Source organism: Bufo bufo, chromosome 2, assembly GCF_905171765.1.
Source record: "Bufo bufo chromosome 2, aBufBuf1.1, whole genome shotgun sequence".
Lineage (NCBI taxonomy): Eukaryota > Metazoa > Chordata > Amphibia > Anura > Bufonidae > Bufo > Bufo bufo.
This window is the reverse complement of record NC_053390.1, coordinates 141,567,546-141,594,102: the sequence shown is the minus strand read 5'-3', so window position 1 is coordinate 141,594,102 and position 26,557 is coordinate 141,567,546. Positions and strand designations below refer to the sequence as shown.

Here is a 26,557-nt window from a genome sequence, read left to right as displayed (position 1 = left end):
GTGAAAGAATATTTGGTGCAGTATTACAGAACATACTAAGACTTTCGAGATATGAAACCCAAATGTGTTTTACTACCATTAATTGGGTGCTGTCACTAGGCAAGAGCAACAGATTTTTATGAATCACTGCAGTCTGGAAAAAGGAAAAGCAATCCAACGGTGATGATGTAAAGCAACACTAAATATCAGATGAGAGTATTTATGAGTGGTATGGGAGCTCCATGTAAACACTGCAATTTCCTTCTGAACACCTCATACGGTACAGACTTCTTAATACTAAAGCAATAGTTTAGGGAAAAATACTAAAATATCAATACTATATATCAAACATTCATGAGCAGCATGAGGCCTTTAAGATTAGAGACCTAAAGAACAAAAACATTCAGGAATTATTTTACATTCGCTACATCACTATGCTAAAACAATCTTCAAATGCATAGGAAAACACACTCTCGCCAATACACACTGCCCCAACTCTTGGCTAAAGACACATTTCGATGAACCGAACATAATATGCAATAAATAGAGCTTACTATAGTGCAAATTTACGAGGTGCTGATGTCTTAGATTATTAGGGATCATCTCCATTTAGGACTAGCTATAGTGAAGCTAAATATCCTACCCCACTCCTTTCCATACTTACTGGAATCAAAATGTCCCTGCAGAAACTAAACTGGGGGGAACAAGGTGGTCATTTGGTTTTGCAAGTTGATTAAAGAGAATCTGTCAACAGTTCTGGCCAAGTTTTATTGCTGTCAGCACTAGGTAGGCGCTGGGCAGTACAAGCGCACCTTCTGTAGAGATTTTATTATCAGGAGCAGTGTGAATATGAACTTTTATTCTGCCAGATTCTGCTTCCTAAGTGCCCAGAGGGCGGATCTTCACTGCAATGTGCTCTCTGCACTGAGCTGCTTCACAGCCCCCTCCTCTCGGCTGAGTGACAGTTGTAGTGATGTCCTGGTTGGATGCTACAGCTGTCACTCAGAGCAGAGAGGAGGGGCTGTGAAGCAGCTCAACACAGACAGCACTTCACAGTCAAGCTTCACCTCCAGTGCACTTAATGAGCATAATCTGGCAGACTTAACTTCATATTCACACCACTCCAAATGATAATAACCCAAAAAGGTATTTTTCCTGCCCTCCCCAGCTCCTATCTAGTGCTGTCAACAGTTTAGCATGGTCAAAACTGCTGATAGACTCCCTTTATAAAGTCAATAAATAATTCAACCTTCAAAGTGACATTGCAGATTTAAGAAGACAACACAATTCACTGGTGACAACCTGGTTCCATGTGTGTCTACACAAAAAAAAAAAATGTTTTAATGCAGTCAAAACTGAATTTTATGGTTTTGACTGGGGATAGGCTTTGTTGTAAGGTAGTAATGTTGTGTACCGGTTATGCATCAAGTGCTTACAAAAAAATAAAAAATTTAGGTACATACTTTTACTGCTGTTGCAGAAGACAGTACCAGTAAGTTACTATATTATAATATACCCTATTATAATATCATACAAACATGTTACAAAAACCACTTTAATCATAAAATTGCAATAAAAAATTATCTGAACACACTGCGACACAATGTATGTAGCACTTAACTCTCGTAAATATTAAATTAAATCAATCTGAGATGAAAAACCCATGCAACTGAAAGAGCGTTGCCCAAACATATTTATAAAAAACAAATTTTTTTTTCAGCATTTTTGATCCATATCTGTTGAAAAGCTGAGTGACATCCAAGTAGAGCCATAACAGTCCCCACAGAAACCTATTCCTAGTAACACAGTGAAATACCTGTGTAATAGTATCACTGTAGAACTCTGTAGACTTGACACTGGAGAGTCAAGGGAAACTAGAAGACAACCACATCGGAATCTGCAGACGCAGTCATTTCTTTTATGGTTTTAGTATGTGTAAGTAGAATGTCAATTTTAAAATACAAGAGTATAAAAAACTGAAAGTATGGTTTGGTCATTTACCAAATATGCTAAAAGTGGGTATATACATGCTGTGAGTGCAAGGAGACATTACATTGCTTGTTCAGATACCTTGAAGGGGATGTGCAGCATAAGGATATTGATCCTCAGGATAGGTCATCAATATCAGATTGGCAGTGGTACGACTCCCTGCACTGCCCCAATCAGCAGGCTGTGGTTCTTCTGCTGTGTCCTCATCAATAGTTACCTGTACATCATCTAGATTGTGGTGGCAGTGCAGTGTAAATACCCCCCCCCCCCCATTACACTGCACCGCCACTACAATCTAGACAGTGTGCAGGTAAACACTGAAGAGCCCCCCAGCCTCTTCAACCAGATTATAGCGGTGGCAGTGCAGGGAGTCGCACCGCTACCGTTGTGATATTGATGACCTATCCTGAGGAGAGGACCTAGGTCCTCAATATTCTGACACTACACAACCCCTTTAAATGAGCACACCAGAAAATACTGATACACTAGTGCTCAGTGAGGAGGCAGTGCATGGCAGGAAGATTTTGAGAGCACCAGACCGGGGTCATGTTCTGCTTCGCCCCCTGAGGCCCTGTATGAGGTATCATACATTGTATGAGCTTTTCCAAGAGTGTTCCTTTAATCACAGAAATGACAGACATTCAGAGCTGACTGGTGGTAGGCTGCATTTCAAAACTGCTTCTCTTCAATGTTTTAAGAAATTGTGAAGAGGAGGCCAGAGTATGAAGGACAGAGAGTAGAACCTGCATATTAAATCCAGGCTTCTCGAGAAGGGAATCGGGAATGGACTGTAAACAGTCATTCAAATGATCCATTGTGGCTAAAGCTTCCAGGTAGGTTTCCACTACTAAATTGCTGAAGGCAGTGTGTGTACTTTTTGAATGACCCGCTAAAAAAGCAGAGTCGGGATACAGTGCTTTGGCAGTAACGGCATCTGAAGGCAAACCATATACAGAAATAAAATTGACTAACATTCTGAAGAGGAGGAATGCACCAAATTCTAGTTTACGATTATCAGATGCTTGAATGGCAATTTTGTGAAAATCCTCAACACTTTCTTCCACTTCAACCACTGCAAAGAGTTCATTTTTTAGCTGCGGAGAAGAGATATAATCCAGAGGAAACTTCCCATCCGAATCCTGTTTCTGCAAAATGACTGCTCCTGAAAAGACATTGTGAGTTAAGGTAGAGACAACCACCACTTTATGGAATCGATACTCCATTTCTATTAAAACACACAATTTTATCAAAACGTAACTACACATTATGGTCTGCTCAGTTACCAAATATACTAAAAGTGGGTATACATGCTGTGAATCGCAGTCACAACTATGCAAATTTTGTAAATCTAGGAGAGTTGGGTGATGACACTATAGAAGCTGTAATAGCAGCCAATTGACATCTTACAATGGAGATCTATAAATCTCCATGTACGAATCAATGAAGACCAGAATGAAGCACCCATACAGATGTAGCAAAGGTTAACTGAAAACTTATCGCATTAAGGCCTCATGCACACGACCGTTGTTCTGGTCCGCATCCGAGCAGCAGTTTTTGCGGCTCGGATGCGGACCCATTCACTTCCATGGGGCCGCAAAAGATGCGGACAGCATTACGTGTGCTGTCCGCATCCGTTACTCCGTTAAAAAATATAACATGTCCTATTCTTGTCCGTTTTGCGGACAAAAATAGGCATTTCTACAATGGGCCACCTGTTCCGGTCCGCAAATTGCAGAAGACACACAGGCGGATTCCGTGTTTTGCGGATCCACAATTTGCGGACCGCAAAAAACGGAACGGTCGTGTGCATGAGGCCTAAAGGGGATATCCCATGATTAATGTAAAATATAAAAATCTGATATGATATAGTACATGGCAGTCTTAGCCCTGTACCTCACATGGATCCAGCGATCTCCTCATTCACTGCTCCAATTGCACGGCTAGGTTTATTTCAAGCTCAGGGGCGTGTCCTTTCTGCTGACGCTGGTGGCAGTTGAAGGATGGAACTGAGCACGCGCTTCCATCTCAGTGAGCAGGACGGAGAAATAAGAAAAAGAGCAAACAGCGGGTGGCGCTATACTGATTTCAGTGAATACATTTTAATTACATGCAATTATTAAAGTATTCAGATCCAAGGGCTGGTTTGAAAAATGTAGAATATTTTTCGTGGGACAACACTTTTAAATACACAAATGATGCAAACTTCAAAAGCCATTTAAAAAAATTTAGTTAAAATTTACCACTACTGTACATTTAATGTGATGTCAAGTCAACCTTTGCTACATCTGTGCATGCATAAGATTATAAAACATTAGATAGTAAAACATAACGGTAAAACACTGTCCATGTAACAGAGAGGCATCAAGTCAAGCTGCACACACTTCCAGAAAAATAATAAAAAAGTCTGACAGAATTAACATTTAAGATTTTAATATCTGGACTGCTGCACATAAAATACACAGCAGCAATAATATGATGTGAAAACTCCACAAATCTCGAATTTCTAATACAGTTCTGCACACTGGTGTCAGATTATTCGACAGGCCAATGCCCAGATTTTGGGATAGTGCCACAGATGAGTCTGCATAAAGGCAGCACTGGCGTGTAAAGAACTTGATGAATGCAAGTTCAACTAGATCTCCTCCCATAGGACAAGAGGATCGTCCCCTACCAATTCTTCACATCAGAAAAAACTTTGTACCGCCGCTATTTCCTACAGAGAGGAGCAGCGTCTAATCTAATATTGGCGGCTGCATCACTTAGACTGATTGAAGTGCAGCCATGTATTGGCTTGAGTTGCCGCTGCTGATAAATAAAACACCTAGGAGACAGAGAAACACACTTCATGAGGAACGACGAAGACCGAGAGAGACAGGCACTGGTCTAGTATTTCCAAAAGAAACACCAAGTGGCCTTTAGAGGGCAGGAGAAGCCTACAAAAGGGCTGACAGGAGCCTACAATGGTGCAATGAAATGTGTTGTGTTCTAACCTATGAGAAATTTCAACTCATGGCATATAATAGGTAAAAAAAAAATAATAATAATTATATTACAGTATAGTGAAACAACATCTCAAAAACATTCATTACATAACAGGCTACGCTAATCTTATAAAATAAACTTATTGAATCATTCCAACTTGCCATTCACAATATATTCTTCTATATAGAAAAATATAACTAAAGACAAAAAAACAAGCAAATGCCATACAAATTCGACAGTACAAGTAAAAAGCCTAAAGAGTATGTGTGTATCATTTTCTATAAAACTATAGTATGACAGGTCATGCTTTATGGATTACAGAATTACATTTTACTTTCTATAAAAATAAATCCTTAAATGTAGCAATAAAGCAACATGTAAATAAATATTGCATAAAAAAACAAAACAAAAAACAAGTCAAATAGAATTTCAGTTTTCTTACCCCCGTGTTGGAGAAGCATTTTGCCAATTTCAATATGTCCGTTTTGTAGAGCATCATGTAAGGGAGTCACACCATCCACATGACTGAGCAAGTCTACTTCTGGGCAGCGCTGCAAAATTTCACGGACACATTCTGTGCTGCCATGGTTACAAGCCTCATGTAAAGGCGTCCAGCCTGCATTGTCTGAGTTATAAATCAGCAACAATTAAAAGGGAATCCATCTAGAACACTGTACACACCCCACATCACGAAGAAAGGAGAAAAAAAAAAAAAAAGAACAACGCTGTGGTGCACTGTCTGCGTTAAACAATCAGAAGAGGAACCAAGGATGGAGGAAGAAAATCAATATCGTCAGGATCACTGTTCGTCTGAGCACATGGTAGACACTTTAAAAAAACTAATGACTCCTACCAGCTTGAGTTCAATACTAGAGTACAGAAATTCACAAGTTTAACGAAATAAGACGAATAAGAAATAAAACTCACCTTTTGCATTAATGTCAATTCCGGGGAGGGAGAGCTGTAGGTGCAGCTTCTTGACATTGTTGCTCCGGCAAGCTCTATGCATGGCCGTCTCTCCTATCACGTAAAAAAAGCATTGGTACATTTAGGTGTTGGAAGTGGCCGATCAGAGATACTGATGTTTTATTTAAATGATCATTTTGTCAGGATAAGAGATTTTACATAAAAACCCCACAGCCCAAACTGAGTGCCAATGATGTATTGTAAAGTGAGCAGTCAGTCCCCGCAGCCCAGTGCCCGCCTGGCTGCCGAATTCTCTCCCCTAATCCTCCTCCTTTTAGCTTTTAAAGCCTCTATGACTTACAATAAAAACTCAAAATGAACAGTGAACTCCAAAAAACACTCGGTTTGGCGGCAATAAAAGTTTAGAGTGTGCAGTTGCCCTTCCCTTAAAATTATTCATGAACCTCCATTACACGAGTCGTCCTTTTACACAGCATTTATAGCTTAATTCAAATGAATGTCTCTGGCCAAGCACGAGTGCCTCCACACAGTAAAGGATAATTCACAATTTCAAATCCTTTAGCAGATGGTTTGCTGCTCCTCGGTAAGCCGCCTTGGCTACGGAGACACACTGCGAATAATGTGCAGAAAAGGGGACAGTATAAATCTAGACATTTAAGATGATAGCTGAAATGACGAGCCCGGCAGAATTTACTGTTGTTTCCTGCTGTAAGAAATCTACCGTATGACTGAGACCTTAGTGCATAGCTATTATGGAGCGGCAGAGTAGGCAGTGAGCGGTCATAGCCTCCCATTAAGGCTATATTCAGACAACCGTAAGTGTTTTGCGGTCCGTGTATGTTCCGCAGTTTGTGGACCGCACATGGCCGGCCCTGTGATAGAAATGCCTACTTTCGTCTGCGATTGCGAACAAGAATAGGACATGTTCTATCTTTTTTTGCGGGGCCGCGGAACAGAACTATGGAGGCGGACAGCACACGGTGTGCTGTCCACCTCTTTTACAGCCCCATTGAAATGAATGGGTCCACACCTGTTCCGCAAAATTGCGGAACGGACGCGGACCCAGACATACAGACATCTGAATGCACACTTAACCTAGGTCTGATTGCCAGAGCAGTAATAGAAGCTAATGCAAGGAACCGCAAACTGAGGGTTATAGTAAATGGTAATTACTCAAACCAATCCTGCATGATGATTCACATTCTCATTTTAAAGGGGTTGTCCCATAAAACTATTTAGCATTTTTCAAACCAGCACCTGGATCGGAATATTTTTGTAATTGCATGTAATTAAAAAAATTCTCTCTATATAGCGCCACCTGCTGTTTGTTCATTTCCTTATTTCTCTGTCTAGCTTAGTAACATTGCTGACATGGACGCACATGCTCAGTTCTATCCTTCAACTGCCACTAGTCTTATCTACTGTACTGTTAGAAGCTGTGACAGTTACAGGGAGAGAGCTGCACAGAAAGGGCATGCCCCTCGACAAAGGTCATGTCCCCTGAGAAAGGACACGTCCCCTGAGCTGCCAGTTTGAAATAAATCTAGCAGAGCAATTGGAGCAATGAATGGGGAGATCTCTGGATCCATGTGAGGTACAGGGCTGGGTCTCGCTTTGTTAGAAAGAGATTGTCATGTACTATATGATGGCTGATTAGAATTTTTTTACTTTAATCATGGGATAATCATTCTTCACTTTCGAACCAAAATTTATATTATTGCAGTCTTAAAATGTACTCAACATACTGTCAAACCCTTTGTAAACTCTTTTTATTACTGTGCATTGTTTTTAGCCTATACCATATTCTTCAACAGGACACTCTGCTCAGAGGGGGCCACTATTAAACATTCCCCCTCCCCTTTTTTCTTTTTTTTTAGAAGGGGTGCATTAATGATCAGCTGATCTCAAGACTTGGTGCTGCCCCCCCCCCCCCACCTTAGCAAACAGCTGCAACGTGTGGGGATCCTGGCAGCAAGCTTTCAATTTTCCTGCTGTTCTACCCAGTGGAAATAAAATGTTACACAATTCCTACTGAAATCAACTGAATGTATTTGTAATACACGGATGTGAAGAGACTTTCAGAGCGAGACGGGCTGCTAGAAAAGGGTCCTGAAGTCGATTCCCAATTCCATTGGAAAATGGGTTTTCTAACCAGGTAACCAATTTAAAAAATCCCCTAAAAGTTTCTATTCACTTAAAAATAAAATTGATGTGCCACAATTTTTAATTGTCCAACACCAATTTTGGCCCATTAAACCAATAACAGTTCCAGGTAGGAGACGTAGACCTTCTGATGATTGACAGAGGTCTAAATGCTGAGAAAGGTCCCCGTGGGCGGTCCTTAGCCTGGCAGAGTGCTTAGTCCCTCCTCGGTAAACCTATCATCATGTCTTCCCTTTGGTGCTGATTCACACTCCAGCATTGTCACTAAGGCCGTTGTCTGCAATGAGCAAACAGCACATGCACAGTCATGGGATAACATGGCGCATGCATGGGATTGCAGTGCTGTGCCGAGGTACAGACAATGCCGGGGCCATTAATCAACACCAGTAGGGAGGTGGGGGCCAAGGTTTACGGAGGGCCTGAGCACTTGCTGTGCTTGGGACCACCCACTGGGTACTTGTAGGACCTGTATCAACGGCTACAAAGGTAGGTTCCAAATGATCACAAGCAAAAGAAAAGTATTTTGCTCACCATGCGGTAGTAATATCCAAGCTCATGATCCAGATACTAGACGGCAACAGGTTAGGCTACTTTCACACTGGCGTTTTGAATTCCGTTTGTGAGATCCGTTTCAGGGCTCTCACAAACGGTTCAAAACGGGGCAGTATAGCCCCAATGCATTCTAAATGGATAAGGATCCGTTCAGAATGCATCAGTTTGGCTCCGTTCCGCCTCCATTCCGCTCTGGATGCGGAGCCAAACAGATCCGTCCTGACTTACAATGAAAGTCAATGGGAGCGGATCCGTTTTCACTGACACAATATGGTGCAATTGAAAACGGATCTGTCCCCCATTGACTTTCAATATAAGTCAGGACGGATCCGTTTTGACTTTGTTCTTCATAATGCAAACGGATCCGTTCTGAACGGATACAATCGTTTGCATTATAGGTGCGGATCCGTCTGTGCAGATACCAGACGGATCCGCACCTAACGCAAGTGTGAAAGTAGCCTAAACAGGCAATTCATAAGTTGCATCCAGCAGACGTCCATAGGCAAAATAAAATCTGTGAAATTTATTAAGGCACCATTTTAACATTTAAAAAAAGCAGGACATCCTGAAACTAGGTATATTTACATGCTTCAAACTAAAAGATATTTTGTTCTGAAATGTGTATCTCTTGGTCTCTTGATTTCCTGCTTTTCAAAATGTAGTTTAAAGGGATTCTGTCATGACATTTGAGACCTATAACCTAAACATATAGCCAGGTACCTACTAATACCCTGAATCCGAAACTGACCTTATTAAATGTGCCTGTGGTTTATAACCTGTTATTCACCTACCTAAGGGTGCCCAAGGGGACGTCTTATCATGCAGGGTGCCCGGCTGCAGCCATCTCCGTCTGGTGCCCAGCGCCGCCTTCCCAGTTGAAATCGCCGCCTTCCTCACCTCAGACCCGCCTCCGCAATCGTCCGGTCCCTCTGTCAGATTCCGCGCCTGCGCACTAGGTATAACCTGAGGGACCGGATGATTGCAGAGGCGGGGCTGAGGTGAGGAAGGCGGCGCTGGGCACCAGATGGAGATGGCTGCAGCCGAGCACACTGTATGAAGCGACGTCCCCTTGGACACATTAGGTAGGTGAATGACAGGTTATAAAAAACTGTTTTATGAGCTAATAGAGCCACAGGCAGATTTAATAAGGACAGTTTCGGATTCAGGGTATTAGTAGGTACCTGGCCATATGTTTAGGTTATAGGCATCAAATCTCATGACAGAATCCCTTTATTGCCTTAAAGGGGTTATTCCATGATTAAGGTAAAAATATAAAATCGTACAGTACATGACAATCTCTTTCTAACAAAGCTAGAACCAGCTGGTTTGAAAAATGGAGAATATTTTTGGAGGGACCATGGTTTTGACTATGGACATCTCCTGGATAGATACACAGCTTTAATGTGCATCTGACTCTTTGCACTGCAGCAGAATCATATATTAGAGGTCACACAGTACATTCATATATAGTATATTTCGTTTTTAGTTTTTCTCTGAAGATTCAGATCATTGTGAATTCCCAGCGACACCCCTAATAATAAAAGAACATCATTCTGTATTTCCCAGCTAAACTTTTATTAGTGTCATTCGATATGTAATTACACTGATGTTATTAAATGTAAGCACAACATTCAACTGGTACCATGAAAGCTCTCGACTTTACCGTCTTATGAACGTTCTGGGCAAATGTGGTGCCTTTTAGCTAAAATACTTGGGCTTAAATAGAGTTGTAAATGAAGCCAAGGGTGATGCAGTCTGGGCTCGGTGCCTGGAGTAAAACAGTCCATATGTGAAATCTCTGCCGCCTAACAAGACACAGCCTTTGTTCACAAAATGTCTAGGCCTGACACAGATAGACAGGCGGCATTATACTACCAAATCAGATGATGGCTACCCTGTTAGCAGAACAGATGCAGGACCAACGTTGAAGACAAATGGCATAAAATGTTCGATTTTAACACCAAACTCCATTGTGGTACCTGAGCACACTGTAGGCTCTACTTAGCACTATGGGATTTGCTTTTAGTGAGCTTAGAGTGAAATTTAACCTTTGAACACCATCTTACACACAGAATGACATAAGAAGTTGCATATCACTATCAATACATTGAATTACACATTTTTACTGATCTTCAGTTCTTCAGAGCACACAAAAGAGGTATAATAGATGCAGATGTATATTATATACAGCAGTGTACAGTTATGTGAGGTACGCGGTATAATAGATGCAGTGTGTACAGGTATATAGTATATTCCCTAGTGTTCTGATATGTGAGGTACAGGGTATAATAGATGCAGTGTGTACAGGTATATAGTATATACAGCAGTGTACTGATATGTGAGGTACGGGGTATAATATATGCAGTGTATACAGTATATACAGTAGTGTAATATGTGAGGTACGAGGTATAATAGATGCAGTGTGTACAGGTATATAGTAAATACAGCAGTGTATTGACACCTCGTACCTCACATATCAGTACACTGCTGTATATACTATATATCTGTACACACTGCATCTATTATACCTCGTACCTCACATATATAGTATATACAGAAGTGTACTGATATCTGTACACACAGCATCTATTATACCTCATACCTCACATATCAGTGCACTGCGGTATATACTATATATCTGTACATATTGCATGTATAATACTGTGTAATATATGCAGTGTGTGTGCATGTATGTGTGTGTATATATATATATATATATATATATATACAGAGCAGTGTATTGATGTGACACATAGAAGGTATAATACTGTAGATGCAGTGTTTATAGAAATATGTGGTCAGTTATGCATTATAGTCACTGTGAGGTACATGAGGTAGTGGAAACTGTCTGAAGTAGTATACATGAGTGAGCAATGAGTAAAAACAGGGCATGGAGGGGGGGGGGAGGGGGTAAATGATGAAAAGTGGAGGACCTCCTCTTACCTCTCCATTCCAGTCTGTATGGATCAATACAGAGCTGCTTGTGAACTTTTAATACTTGCTGTTAGGGGTTGAAGGACCTGTGATGATGTCATCACAGGTCCTGGCAGATGTACCTTTGAAACCTAGGAACTACACCATTTTTGGTGCAGTTCCTTTGCTAGATTCTGCAGGACCTGTGATGTTGAAAATGATGTCATCACAGGTCCTGGCAGATGCACTGTTCTAACCTGGGAACTACACTTTACACTGTGCAGTTCCCTTACAGGACCTGTGATGACATCATCAAAGGTCCTTTAGCTTTAGAAAGGTAAACAGGAGTAATTAGGGGGCGGGGCCTCTCCTCCACTTCGGTGCCTGCCTGCAGCCTATCAGAGGAAAGGGAAGGGACACGCCTCTCCCTCCCCTGCACCTCCGCTGGCACAGACAGTTTACAATGGAGATGAGCGCAATGGAAGCGCTCATCTCCCTGTGCCCGGCGGCGGCTGCTCACTTGGGGGGGGGGGGGTCATTTTAGTTGGGGGGGCACATGGGGGGGCACAGCATGATGTAGGGGGGGCCGTGGCTGGCACTTCACCTGCGCCCCCCTCCTGTCCGCAAATGGTAGCGCCCAGGGCACCCGCTCCTTCGGCCCCTGCCTTGTACCGGCCCTGCTTCTCCCCCATGTGGAAAATCTAGATATAATTAAAACATTTTCTTTCTAAAAGGCCCACATTGCAAAAAGTATTTGAAAAACGTAGGTAAATATTAGGGTCGTAAGAATTGATCTCACAAAGCAATTAGTAATTCCAAAGCAGAAACAGCATTATCAATGCGGTGACATCTTGGTCACATGACTATGCATGTACAGGTCCTGCCCCCAGGGAACAGTTTGGCCAGAGCGTGGAGTCTAGAGAGCCATGGCAGGTAAAAGAGGAGCCTGGAAAGCCCTCCCTCTCACAGCATCTTTCAGTCTCTGCTCTCTGTGGTGGGGTGGGGATGCTCCAACCAGTCTAAGAGTGTTGGACTGGGGAAAGAGTTGCTGCAAGTAGAGAATGGTGGTTTGGGGGAAATGTCACTGCCAGTGGGGGAAGCATGGAAAGAGGGACAGTGCTCTCTCCTGAGTGTCTCACAATGCTAGTGTCTCACAATTCTGCTACCAGAAGGGAGACGTGAAATGAGGGATGGGAGCGAGGGAGAAGACGGAGTCAATGCTGTGGCCACCGGTGCTGTTCGGTGTAGTTTGTGTTATTTTATGCTGCAGTGTGGTGTTTAGTACTGCTGGGGAGGTACAGTGTTTTGTACTGCACTGTGGTGATTGTTGGTGCTGCTGAGGAGGTATTTTGTGCTGCTCTGTGGTATTTGGTGCTACAAAGTGGTATATTATTTGTACAGCATGGTGGTAAATTTCTGGGGTAATGAGGGCACTGTTAGGCCCCTTTCACACGGGCGAGTATTCCGCGCGGATGCGATGCGTGAGTTGAACGCATTGCACCCGCACTGAATCCCGACCCATTAATTTCTATGGGGCTGTTCACATTAGCGGTGATTTTCACAAATCACTTGTGCGTTGCGTGAAAATCGCAGCATGCTCTATATTCTGCGTTTTTCACGTAACGCAGGCCCCATAGAAATGAATGGGGTTGCGTGAAAATCGCAAGCATCCGCAAGCAAGTGCGGATGCGGTGCGATTTTCACGCACGGTTGCTAGGAGACTATCGGGATGGAGACCCGATCATTATTATTTTCCCTTATAACATGGTTATAAGGGAAAATAATAGGATTCTGAATACAGAATGCATAGTAAAATAGAGCTGGAGGGGTTAAAAAATAAATAAAAATAATTTAACTCACCTTAATCCACTTGATCGCGCAGCCGGCATCTCCTTCTGTCTTCATCTTAGCTGTGTGCAGGAACAGGACCTGTGGTGACATCACATGATCATCACATGATCCATCACCATGGTAAAAGATCATGTGATGGATCATGTGATGACCGGAGTGACGTCACAACAGGTCCTGTTCCTGCACACAGCAAAGACGAAGACAGAAGGAGATGCCGGCTGCGCGATCAAGTGGATTAAGGTGAGTTAAATTTTTTCTATTTTTTTTTTTAACCCCTCCAGCGCTATTTTACTATGCATTCTGTATTCAGAATGCTATTATTTTCCCATATAACCATGTTATAAGGGAAAATAATACAATCTACAGAACACCGATCCCAAGCCCGAACTTCTGTGAAGAAGTTCGGGTTTGGGTACCAAACATGCGCGATTTTTCTCACGCGAGTGCAAAACGCATTACAATGTTTTGCACTCGCGTGGAAAAATCGCGCGTGTTCCCGCAACGCACCCGCACATTTTCCCGCAACGCGCGTGTGAAAGAGGCCTTATTCTTTCACACTGAGCGGTAATACTTGATCATTTGTGAGGTCCTGGCATCCCCATAGATTAATATGGTGAGGCCTGAGCAGTCCTGTTGTATATAACCTGGGACATGGTTATCAGCATCTGCACCCGACAGACTTTTATGCACAGTTGTTCTGATGACATTTGTTAGTATAGGTCAGGGATGGGAAAACTGCGGCTCTCCAGCTGTTGTAAAACTACAACTCCCAGTATGCCCAGTCTGCCTACAGCTATCAGCCTACAGCAGGGCATGATGGGATTTGTAGTTTTACAACAGCTGGAGAGCCGCAGTTTGCCCATCACTGGTATAGGTAACAGTAAAGTCAGAATGCTAAAATCCTAGCAGTAATCTTCCTCACACATAATATAAGCTGCATTATTTAGTGCACCACACATACATTAAACGTAGATGCAATAAACAACAAAAACGTCATTCAGGCTATTGGACACATAAGCAAGAACAGTTTTTCAAGCTAAATATGAGTTCTTCTATACACACTGGAACATCTAATGTGTATAGGGGGCTCGCAACTCACCCCTGACAGATGAGGAGATAATACTTTTTTTAAATCATTAAAGTAAAAAACAACCACTTAGGCTGGGGTCATATCATGATTCTTTGTTAAAAGGATGCCCCAGACTGATGCCCTATAATAGCATCCGTTCACCATAGAGTTCCATTGCATAAAAAAAGTATACTTTTTTTTTTACCAGACTGTGTCGGATACAAGAATGTGGTGTGCTGCGTTTTTGTATCCTTTTTTTTCTTCTAACGTCTACGGTATGTCAAACGGAGACATAAAACGTGATGTGAACCCACCCCACCCGTGATGTGAACCCACCCCCCAAAACATGCATTCATAAAGCAACATAATCAAGTTAAAAACAGAATATTCGAGGGGTTGTCTCACAAGCCATATCCTTGTAGCCTTTGGCGGCACAGAGGTCATAGAAGGCAGTCTCCTGCTCAGAATAACCCTCTGTGAGCCATAATGTTGAGAGTGGCGCCCGATCTAGTAGACCCAACCCTTCCAACGGTTGATTAGCAGCCATGTAATATTACATTTCCCTGGATAGTCTACAGGGCATGACTACCCCCAGGAAATTTACGACACAGAGTCAATCTTCACATTGCTCTTGGCTCTAATGATATAAAGAAATATCCAAGTACGAGGATACCCTCTATCAGACAAAAAATTCCAACAAAGGTATATAATAAAATTAAAATAAAATTAAAAAGTATTAAAAGCAAATACATATTATTCAAATGAGTATTTAGAACATTATACCATACCTTTTCTGTCCTGACCGCTGCAGAACTGTCTACTAACTTGAGGCTCTTTGATCTGACTTGATTCCCCTCTTGTTTTGCATCTTAACTTTGCCGCAATTCTGTTTGATTGAAGCACATTTATCAATATTTGTGTTCTTGTTAACAATGAAAAAATTAGATAATAGAAAACTGCAGCGGTTTCCCGTAGCAACCAACTAGGTTTCCACTATTTCTTTATATTTAACCTGCTTTTGAAAATTGAGAACTGGAATTTGATTAGTCGCTATAGGCTAATATTCTGGCGATCCCCTGCGCCAGTTGTTATATCCTAATGTGTGAACCTAGCCTAAGGGAACAAAGAAAAGTGAAGAATATCATGATGTTATGGGTAAGGTGTATGTAGACCGGCGGGGTTAAACAATACATTTCTACATATGACACATAACCTGGGACTCTGCAATCACTTCACTACTGAAAGCTGTGTAAAACGTCTCTAGGATCGTTCTCATACGAGCACACACCTGCAGGCATGGATATTAGTTTGGGGTCATGGAGGGTTCAGAGACAGGTTATATATCCTGGGAAGAATACTCTTTTTCCTGAACAGTTCCACACCTGTAAGCTATGACCCCACCTTACATCCTGCCCCCCGTCTGAGGGGTAAGCACTGATTTATTCTATTACACGTCTTGCCTGGAGATCTTAATTAGAAAAGAATGCAAACATGTCCAACACATCTGCAGATGTGCGGTTGAAACCATGAAGAAGTAAGTATTACATACTATAGTCCACTAGACAGGTCCTATAGTTATAGGACTAAATACTAAGAAGAAAAAGAATGTCATCTACAAAGAGTTTATTCAAAGTAGACAAAAAAGAAGCCAGCGCTGCTGTACTTGTGCTTATATACCATGGATATACAGTAGTCCTAAAATTCACTGCATTACTGATCCAAAAATATATAGGTATGCCACATGTGAAACAAGTGACAGAATGCATCTGGTTAGTAAAGGTTGAAGAGATTGTCCAGGGATTCTGTCACCAGTGACCTCCCTAACCAGCTGGAGTTCACCTAATTAACGCTGTTTTTCTTTTGTAGATTCGTTCCAGAGTTTTGATACTTTTTTCTTAATATGCAAAGTAAGCCTTTGGTGCAATGACAGCATCACCATTGCTCTTGTTGCACCCAAGCTCTGCTTCTTTCTGTGGCCAGCCCCTCCCTCACAGCTTTGCCACTGTTGTTGTAACTGCCTGCCCTGTGATAGATCTGAGAAGATCGGATAGACTTGCAGCACGTGAGTCTATCTGACAGGTCGTTCTTTGTTTCCTTTCTGTTTGTTGTTGTGGGCAGGATCCCACCTCTCCACAGGTTTTGCTCATTAGCTGTTTAAGAGGCTCTATTTAAGTCTGCCTATTACTGCTGACTTTGCGGTTGATATTTTCCTTCTGGAGTTCTATACTGGTTGTTTGTGGATCCTCTTCTTCCCGCTCGTCTCAAGCTAAGTCCTCCTGTTTTCTCCTTTGTGCGTGTTTTGCTGCTAGGTCTCAGGGAGACGCTGGTCCCTTCATGGTGGAAGGTACCCGCTGTCTCTTTCCCCTCTCCCTAAGTTAGGGTTTGCTACAGTGTCAACAGGGCTTAGGTTCCAGCATATGAGTTCATTCACCATCAGGACTTGCTCATACTGTCAGCAGTCAGGGAGAGGCTCAGGGATTGTTAGGAGGTTATCATTTCCTCCCCCCTAGCTTTGGGGCCTAGTCTGTTTACCTGGTGTTCCTCTTATCCCCACTTGCAGTGACAGTTGGGCCCTGTTAATCAAAGCAGCAAGGGCGGGGCTGGTCACAGAAATGAGCGGAGCTTAGGGGCACCAAGAACAATGGTGACGCCCACTCGATAACGAAGCCTCAGATCAACAAAAGAAAAACAGTGGGGATCATTTATTAAGACCAGCGTTTTAGACACCAGTTTTACTATCCCCTATAGCTGGCGGCGGATCCGCCAGAGTTATGTAGAAGTGCAGGCCTCTACATAACTTTGGCGCATCCAGCGCCACTTCTAAATGTAAGCCAGCTTCTGAGCTCTCTTACATTTAGACCATTTTCTACACCTAAAACATGTGTAGAAAATAATGAATGAAGCGGCCTACCCGCCAGTCCCCTTTCCCGCCCATGTCACGCCCACTTTTTTAGACCAGGCGTGATGGGAGAAAAGTAGCAGATTGCGGCACAAATAACCTTTGCGCCGCATTCTGTGCCTGAAATACGCCTAATATAGGCATATTTCTGGATAATAAATGACCCCCAGTGTTTTTATCAGATGAACCACAGCTATGTGCCTATGCAAGCAGTTTACAAGAAAATCTAGACTAGCACATCAGAAGTCACAGGTGCACATCCATAAAGCAAGCATGCAGGCAGCAAACAAAAAACGTATGGCAGCACACCGTTACACATGCAAACAACAGAACTAAGGATTAGGGATTATTCTGGATTAAAGTGGTACGATACCAACTGTACATGAAAAATGGAAGCTCTTTGTGTACACTTTTGATCAAACGTGTGTTTCCAGCCCATGCATGCGCAGTCAGTTTGTTGACGCAGCTGCCCACAGTGGGCAGTGTACGGCGCATGCCTGGGCCTGGCAGTGAAGTGTGCCGAGTCAGCGACGTAAGGAGACTGAGCTTTCTGCCAACTTTACAATGAGACATGAGATGAGGAAGGGCATCAATGGGGCACGCCCCTGGGCACTTGCAAGTCATTAGCATATATCATCAAACTTTGTTTTTTCAACATCAGATACACAGAAAACAGAAAGAAAGGTACGATGTGTTAACTGTTTATATCACCTACAGGGCAGTGATGAGAGTTGTATATGTGTAACGTAGATGACAGACTCCCTTTAAACTGCGTTAAGGGGATATCTGAACGACATTTACGGCAAACAGGTCAGCTGGTGGAGTCACATAGGATGGCTAGCTGGCTCGGAGAGGCCCTGTGACTTAATGGCTGTCCACGGCTCATTTGCGGCAGGAATTAATGCAGGACCTAATTACCTATACATACTATAATACATACATCTATACGCACACATTAGGATCGTGTAGCCTGCAATTACTCATTACGGGGGGCACATTCTTAGAGCATGACACAGGGCTGCTGGAAGTGAACATGGAGGCATGCCCTCGCTAGGTTTGCAGACTCATCCGGAGCAATTCATCAGAGACGACCGAGACGTGTTGTAGGTTAAACACAGAAAGGCTTTCTGACAGTCAGATTCATTTCCAGACAACAACAAAGGTCAGACAAAGTTCAAGACATGTGTCAGGTCAGAAGCTGTCCCCCAAAGCAGAAAAATGGTGATGTTATAGGTATTACTTACGGCAGATCAAGCAGCGCATCGCCCTGGTTTTGATTTTCACCACTTAGCATCAGTAAAGCCCTCTGAGACTCCAGGCAAGGCCGCTGCCCTATTTTCCTTTTTCTTGCGAGATTCTGGACTTTTTCATTGCCACATGCTACCGCCTTCCATAACGCTGGGATGTATGTGGAGATCTGATGGCAGAAATATTATATCAAGACCAATCGACCAGAACAAAAGCAAAATATATGGGCAGCACAAGGCATTCAATTAGTGCGCAGCGCCTAAGACGCCTCAAAAGAGGCGAAAAGTATTATAATAATCATTTATATGTCCGAAAAACTCAGACATCAGGGAGTATGGCGAAATTCACACAAGAAAAAAAAAGATCTATAATGGTCTCATGAAAAAATGGAGCATGAGCCTAGACAACCCCAGGGGTATTAAAGGGACCAGTTCATGCCACAGAAGGGACCCTAAAGCACTAGCCTGTCACCTTTTATTTTGGGAAAAAAACCACTGACCCATTTGAAGATTTATTTTTCATTTTTTGATCCTGTCAGTCAGTATCATGTATGTCCCTTTTTGTGTCTCCTGTTTCCATGGCTGGACAATTAGATAAAGCATTCAGATAAGTGGTACTTCTTAAAGGGGTTGTCCCATAAAAAATATTTTACATTTTTCAAACCAGCACCTGGATCTCAATACTGTACATAAATAAAAATTTAGTATACCCACTGAGTTATTCACTGAAATCTATCAGTATAGCGCCACCTGCTGTTTGCTCTTTTTCTAATTTCTCTGTCCTGCTCACTGAGATGACAGCACATGCTCAGTGCCATCCTTCAGATGCCACCAGCTGTAGCAGAAAAGACATGCGCTTTGAGAAAGGACACCCCTCAAAGCTGCCAGCTTCAAATAAATCTAGCAGAGCAATTGGAGCAATGAATGGGGAGATCTTTGGATCCATGTGAGGTACAGGGCTTTAGAAAGAGACTGCCATGTTCCATATGATATCTGATTTTTTACATTAATCCTAGGATAATCCCTTGAATGACATGTTCTACAAGATCTGATGCTGTTGGGAAGACTAGTGATATTCTCGCAAACCCTTCTGCAAAGAATGACATTTCTTTAATTGATGGATCCAAGGAAGGGTCACACCAAGCGGGAACAATGGCGGCCTGCTGAGTCATACGAGTAACATGGCTGGATGCTGATATCACTGGGGCAATAATGTCATTAAAGGGGTTTTCCAGGATTACAATATTGACCGCCTGTCAATATCTGATAGGTGGGGGTCCAAGATCGCCACCAGAGCACCGCGACCTCCTCATATCATACCAGGAACGGCACCGTGCATTGTATAGCGGCTGTACTGGATATTGCAGCCCAGGCTGTTTTACTTGAATTGGACTGAACTGAGCCTAGGCCATGTGACCAATGAGCGCAACGTCTTTGGCCTAGGAAGAAGCTGCTGCGATCACCGTAATTATTAGGCCCTGTGCACCTTACTCCCTGGCTGATGTTCTGTGGTATCACCCGGCATACAGCTGTCTCTCTCCATGTCGGGCATCAGACTGGAGGGGAGAATGTCGACAGAGGTACCACTTTGAGGTGTAGTTTGAATGTTTGGGATGAATGATGTATTCTGGGTGGAGTTGCAGGATAGTAAAGTTAGAACAAAATACTTTAATTTTATGATGGTGATGTAGAAATGTAGGTCTTGGGGAATAAATTGGCATTTATTTATTTTTATTTTACTTTCTTCTCTCTGAATATTGTATACAGTATATGCCACTAATCACTAAGTATTGTGTTGTTATTCCTCGCCATTTTTAAGATCTGTGATTGTTGAATCGGTGCTGCTTACCTCCAGCGGCTCCTCTACGTACCTAGTCTACGTAAGGCAGTCTGGACTCCAGAATGGTACAGTATACCTACATGATACACTGGAGAGATTTTACTGCTGATGGGTTTAGTTCACAGAGGGTTATATGGACCGGATACAACTGTAGCAAACTCTCAGCTGTGAAAAGTATCAGGGTTTACAGACTCTGGAAGGCCATCGTTCACCGACAGAAGGCAGAGATCTTGAAAATAATGAGAGAGCACCCCATTTGACAGGAAGTACTTCTAGTCAGAGTTTTAAAGCCACTATAACTATACAAACAGATGAGTGCAGGGCGAGAGGGGCGTTCAGTGCAGGCGAGGTGAAGGCTGCTCCGTGGGGTTTCAGCCCCTTTTTATATATTTTCACATCTACTAAGTTGATAAAATGATGATGTGATATTCCCGGGTTTATACATGTTTCCATTGCTCTGTGGAGGAAACCCAGCATTTAAAAACTCATCACTTTCTCTCGGCATTAAAGGTTAACTATGTGAAGTGAACTGTGACAAGTGCCAGGACAGCTTGAGTGATAGTAAGGGACTGCGTGCCGCGGTCTGTTATGGTAAATGGATGGCAGTATTTAGAGGTGATTAGAGGGCTGGAGACAGTTTGGCCGGACACAGAGGACCCGATCCCCCTACTTGACTCAGCAACAGGGTTAATGTCCAGACAAGACCTCTAGGCTGAGCACCGGTGTCACAGAGGCCATCGGCACTCCTCTCGCAACCGTCGCTATAAGAATTCTTCCTAATCATCTGATCATTTTCACATGGATAATTACTGGCCATTACTGATGGGTCACATTCACTGTTAGACTGAGCCAACTACAAAGTTAAAGCTTTAAAATCTGTGTCTCCATGGTCATTTTGATTTACTGTACATCCCTAAGCAAATTACACATTCTCCTCATTTTCGAAGAGAAAATAAGTTAAAGGGAATGTGTGATCAGAAAATGACCTATTGTTTAAATCACGTTTTAGGTTAGACATATATTCTTTATAATTTTTGGTGATTTTTTATTATTTTTTCCATGTCACTATATAAAAAATTGCATTTAATTCTGCAATTTTCCCACTGACCACTAGCCTTAAAATATGTAAAATATGTTAAGACTTCCTGTGCTTTGAGAGCAGCTACATAGGAGAGTTTTCGAGGCATTACCTGTGGCCTGTGCAGAGGTCAGGAGGGAGCAGATAAGCTGTGATATTACCTATTGTGAACAGTGGATCCTGTGTTATCTATATAGAGATTTTACTTGTCATTGTAATTTTGCCAGTGGTAATAATGATAATAGCTACTGAAAAGTTAGGCTACTTTCACACTGGCGTTTTGGTTTCCGTTTGTGAGATCCGTTCAGGGCTCTCACAAGCGGTCCAAAACGGATCAGTTTTGCCCTAATGCATTCTGAATGGATAAGGATCCGCTCAGAATGCATCAGTTTGGCTCCATTCTGCTTTGGAGGCGGACACCAAAACGCTGCTTGCAGCGTTTTGGTGTCCGTCTGACGAAACTGAGCCAAACAGATCCTGACACACAATGTAAGTCAAAGTGTGAAGATTGCAGGATTATATACATTTTTTACAAAATAGATACAGTGCTTTCGCCTTCAAGGCCACAACATAACAAAATATGAAAAAAGTTAAAGGCTGAGCTGCAATACTAATACTTCATTGTGACTGCCTACGCTAGGATGGGGCAACTCAGGTTGCACAATGGAGGATGCCTGTGGCTGGCCTGCTTCACAGACACAAGCATGGAGCGGACCTCAGATGAGTATTCTTTTCTGCCATTTGGGAGAAAATACTACTTGGGGGGAAGTTGACACTGTAGGGGGGTGTTTTTAGGTACATAGGGCATTATAAGTACTGGGACAATACAGGGAGAACTTATAAGTACTCGGGCAATATATGGGGCATTATAACTACTGGGGCACTACAGGGTGATATTACAAACTGGGGGAATATAGGGGGCATTTTAACTACTGGGGCACAATATATCTACTGTGACACTATACAGGGTATTATAACTACTGTGGGAATTACAGGGGGACATCATAACTACTGGGGAACTACAGGGGTGCATTTTAACTACTGGAGAACTTTAGAGGGCATTATAAGTACTATACTGAAGTATTTCTTCAAAGAAAAAGGGGGTCAGTCAGCGCTTTGGGATGTGCTGACTGACCCCCTTTTTCTTTGTAGTTTGTACTGGAGGTGTGGCTGACACCTCAGTCGTGCACTCCTGACCAGCTCGTCTGCCCCATAGGCTGATTTTAATTAGTGTTAGTATATAGCTTGGCCTGCTCTCCCTCATTCACTGGAAGCCATCTGGCACCAGGAGAGAGATATAGTGTGGACTCTCATTGCAGTCTTTGGTGGCCATTTGGCACCAGGGGTGGTGTGGAGTGGGCCCGGCATGCATGTTGGTACCTGCATTCCTTGGATATAATGGAGGCCATTTTGGCACCAAAAATGACAGAAAGTAAGGCAGGCCCAGCATGCATGTGGAACCTACACTCGCTGAATTATATGGTAGCCGTCATGGCACATAACAGGTAGAATTTAGTGTTAGGAACCTGTCTTACAGAGATCGCCTTGACGTGCGGCAGACGGGCTCAAATAATTTTGTACAAAATGATTTGCCAAGCATCTCTAACTTATTAGTATAGCACTTGCAATTATTATGCAATTTTGTACTTTATTTGGTTTGCAGAGAGCTGTTGCATTGCTTGTTTTGTTTTACAGTGAAGTATTTCTTCAGCATAGTATTTGGGGGCACTGGGGAGTACAACGGGCACAGTATTAAGAGTAGCAGCAGGATAACACTGATGGGAAGGATGATGGAGAAATGAGGAATCTAAAATTTCTGTGTGGAAATATCTGCAGAGGTGAGACATGACTGAAAGAATTCATCATGGCAGTCTGGGCCGATGAAGAAAGAGAACATGCATAATCAGAAGAGACATCACAGGATGTAATAGGTATGTAGTGCTATATAATCTCATATGTTCTTTTTTTTAAGTCACATTGCTTAAAAATGGCAGGGTGGCTTAAAAAAGTAAAACAAGTCATACTCACCCTATCAGTCCCCCACTACTCTTGTTCTAATGCCTCCCGGATTCCCCGCTGGTCTGTATTTGCTGGTCCCTCTCTACACAGGAAATGTGACTGCTCAGCTAATCATTATCTGCAGCAGTGACCCCCTCCACCAAAGATTGGCCAAGTAGTCAGATTTTAATGTTGAGTGGCACCAGGAGGTAGAGACTGGTGGCAGATCAGAGAAGCACTGGACAACTAGACAACCCATTTAATATTTTCCACTGAAATACCCCTTTAATTATATCTGACCTGACTCCAAGTCAGTAGTAGATAACTGCAGTAATTTTTCTGACTCTTCAAGCCTCTCAGGGTATTGTGCTTAAAGAGGACCTGTTCCCGTTCCTGAGATGCCTGTTTTAATAGCTTCATGCATTCCCCATGTAATAGCAATTCTGGAACATCTATTCTTATGTCTCTATGTTGTGCCATTCCTTTATTATTTCTACTCAAAGTTATGAATGAATTGCTAGCAGTCTGCAGTAAGGGTACAGAGGGGAGGTAACCAGTTGGGGGCTGTACATGCACAGTCTGAAAATGGCAGCACTGATTGGATAGAGTGAGTCTGTGCAGGGACACCCCCCAACTGGTTACCACCCCTCTGTACCCTTACAGCAGACTGCTAGCAATTCATTCATAACTTCTAGTAGAAATAATAAAGGAATGGTGCAACATAGAGTAATAAGAATAGATGTTCCATAATTGTTATTACATGGGGAATGCATGAAGCTATTAAAACAGGCATGTCAGGAGAGGTGAAAGGTCCTCTTTAAGGAACACCTTGCCTATTATTTTAGCAAATTTTTATCAAATGCTGGCTGATCCCTAAACTCAATACCTGTTGCAATAGGAAAAAAAGATCACCATAAAAAATAGAAATAATGAAATAAAAATAGTGAAACCGCAGATAAACTAACGACCTTTTAATGTACAATGATGAAAGATAACTGATACTTGCCAGTTTTCGTAAAGTTAATGGCTCATTAGACATTTGGAGGCTGCTTTCAGTACAAAGGTTCTTGAAAATCACTTCTGCAACCAACATCTGAAGCCACGGCGAAGCAATGGAGGAAACAAACATTTTTTTTTCTTCTACTGTAAATTCTAACAAAAATATTACATGTTAAATAGGTAAAATCCAAAAACATAACGCAATCATTTTCACTCAACTTCGATCTCTCCTTGGCCTTTAAATCATGGTGGTCCCATCGGTTGGGGCCCACCACCAGCATTTTTAAAGGGGTGGGTTGTCCGCCACTTTTTTTATTCAACCGGACACCAGACAGAATTATGAAACAAAGACAAAACAAAGAAAAAACGTTCCCATCTGCTAAAGGTACGTCAAAGTCCAGCACATCTGGTCGCTGTCAGAATGGAAGCGATGATGTCACATCCATTACTCACATGACTGCTCAGCCAATCATTGGCCTGTGAACGATGGTTGTCACTTACGGTCGGACAGGGACCAGACTTGCAGCACAGGGACCTTTAGCAGGGGACTAAAGTTTTTTTTTTTTATAAGGCTACTTTCACACTACCGTTCAGAGCGGGTCCGTCTGATGTCTGCTCAGACGGATCCGCTCCTATAATGCAGACGTTTGTATCCGTTCAGAACGGATCCGTCTGCATTATAACTTAGAAAAAATTCTAAGTGTGAAAGTAGCCTGAACGGATCCGTCCAGACTTTACATTGAAAGTCAATGGGGGACGGATCCGTTTGAAGATTGAGCCATATTGTGTCATCTTCAAACGGATCCGTCCCCATTGACTTACATTGTAAGTCTTGACGGATCCGCTTGCCTCCGCACGGCCAGACGGACACCCGAACGCTGCAAACAGCGTTCAGGTGTCCGCTTGCTGAGCGGAGCGGAGGCTGAACGCTGCCAGACTGATGCATTCTGAGTGGATCCGCATCCACTCAGAATGCATTAGGGCTGGACGGTTGCGTTCGGGGCCGCTTGTGAGAGCCTTCAAACGGACACCCGAACGCAGGTGTGAAAGTAGCCTAAGCCTGTCTGCAGTCTGATTAATTCCAACCCATGTCAAACATTATTGGTGGGAAATTTTCTATGCTAGACTTTAAAGGGGTTGTCTACTTTTGAAAATGTTCCTACAAACCCCACTCTGACCTGCTGGCTCTGCAGATCCTGGTTCTACCACCATCAACATCCCGTTTGATGCCGGGTCAATGACTGGCTGCAGCAGTCAAATGACTCAATGACATGATGCATGAGTGACAGCACCGCTGCGGCCAGTCATTGGCTTCAGGGGTCACATGAGTGGGCATCAAACCAGATGTTGAGGTGGGGAGACCCAGGACCTTCAAAGCCGGTGGGACAGCGATGGAGCCAGAACCCAGAGGCAGGTATCAGGTAAGTATAATTACCAACAAGCGTGTGGCTATGCTGTGGGGTCTGTAGAAAATGTCTAACAGTTAAAGGGGTTGTCGGGTTGTCTTACTTCAGCAAATGGTATGTATCATGTAGAGAAAGTTAATACATGCCACTTTCTAATGTATTGTTATTGTCCATATTGCCTCCTTTGCTGTCTGAATTCATTTTTCCATCACATTATACACTGCTGGTATCCATGGTTACGACCACCTGTAATCCATCAGTGGTGGTCATGTTTGCACACTGTAGGAAAAAGTGCCAGTTTATGCACACTCCCATGGTCCCGGCCACCAGAGTGGCTGACGCTTTTTCCTATAGTGTGCATGCATGACCACCACTGATGGATTGCAGGGTGGTCATAACCATGGATACGAGCAGTGTATAATGTGATGGAAAAATGAATCCAGCCAGCAAAGGAGGCAATATGGACAATCACAATACATTAGAAAGTAGCATGTATTAACTTTCTCTACATGATACATGCCATTTGCTGAAGTGAGACATCCCCTTTAATTAAGAATACTCATTGTAGGGCAAACCTCAGTGTGTAGAAAGGGATGCTTGTAGTGACTGTTGTCATTGTGGACTGAATTGCTACATTAAATGAAATACAAGTTGTAAACTTAGTT

At 42.8% G+C, this 26,557-nt stretch overlaps 1 protein-coding gene across 3 annotated transcripts in view; it reads right to left on the bottom strand.

Moving 5' to 3' along the window:
* Window positions 1-2,248: 2,248 nt before the first annotated feature.
* Window positions 2,249-26,557, bottom strand: part of SLF1 (SMC5-SMC6 complex localization factor 1) — a 130,441-nt gene continuing 106,132 nt past the window's right edge. For all 3 annotated transcript variants that reach the window (XM_040421549.1, XM_040421547.1, XM_040421548.1), the window contains 6 exons: window positions 24,494-24,639; window positions 18,569-18,741; window positions 15,214-15,311; window positions 5,878-5,970; window positions 5,393-5,575; window positions 2,249-3,130 (listed from right to left, as the gene is read on the bottom strand). In XM_040421549.1, the coding sequence (XP_040277483.1) occupies window positions 2,610-3,130; window positions 5,393-5,575; window positions 5,878-5,970; window positions 15,214-15,311; window positions 18,569-18,741; window positions 24,494-24,639 (1,214 nt within the window). In that variant the 3' untranslated portion in view covers window positions 2,249-2,609. The remainder of the gene's footprint in view (window positions 3,131-5,392; window positions 5,576-5,877; window positions 5,971-15,213; window positions 15,312-18,568; window positions 18,742-24,493; window positions 24,640-26,557) is intronic.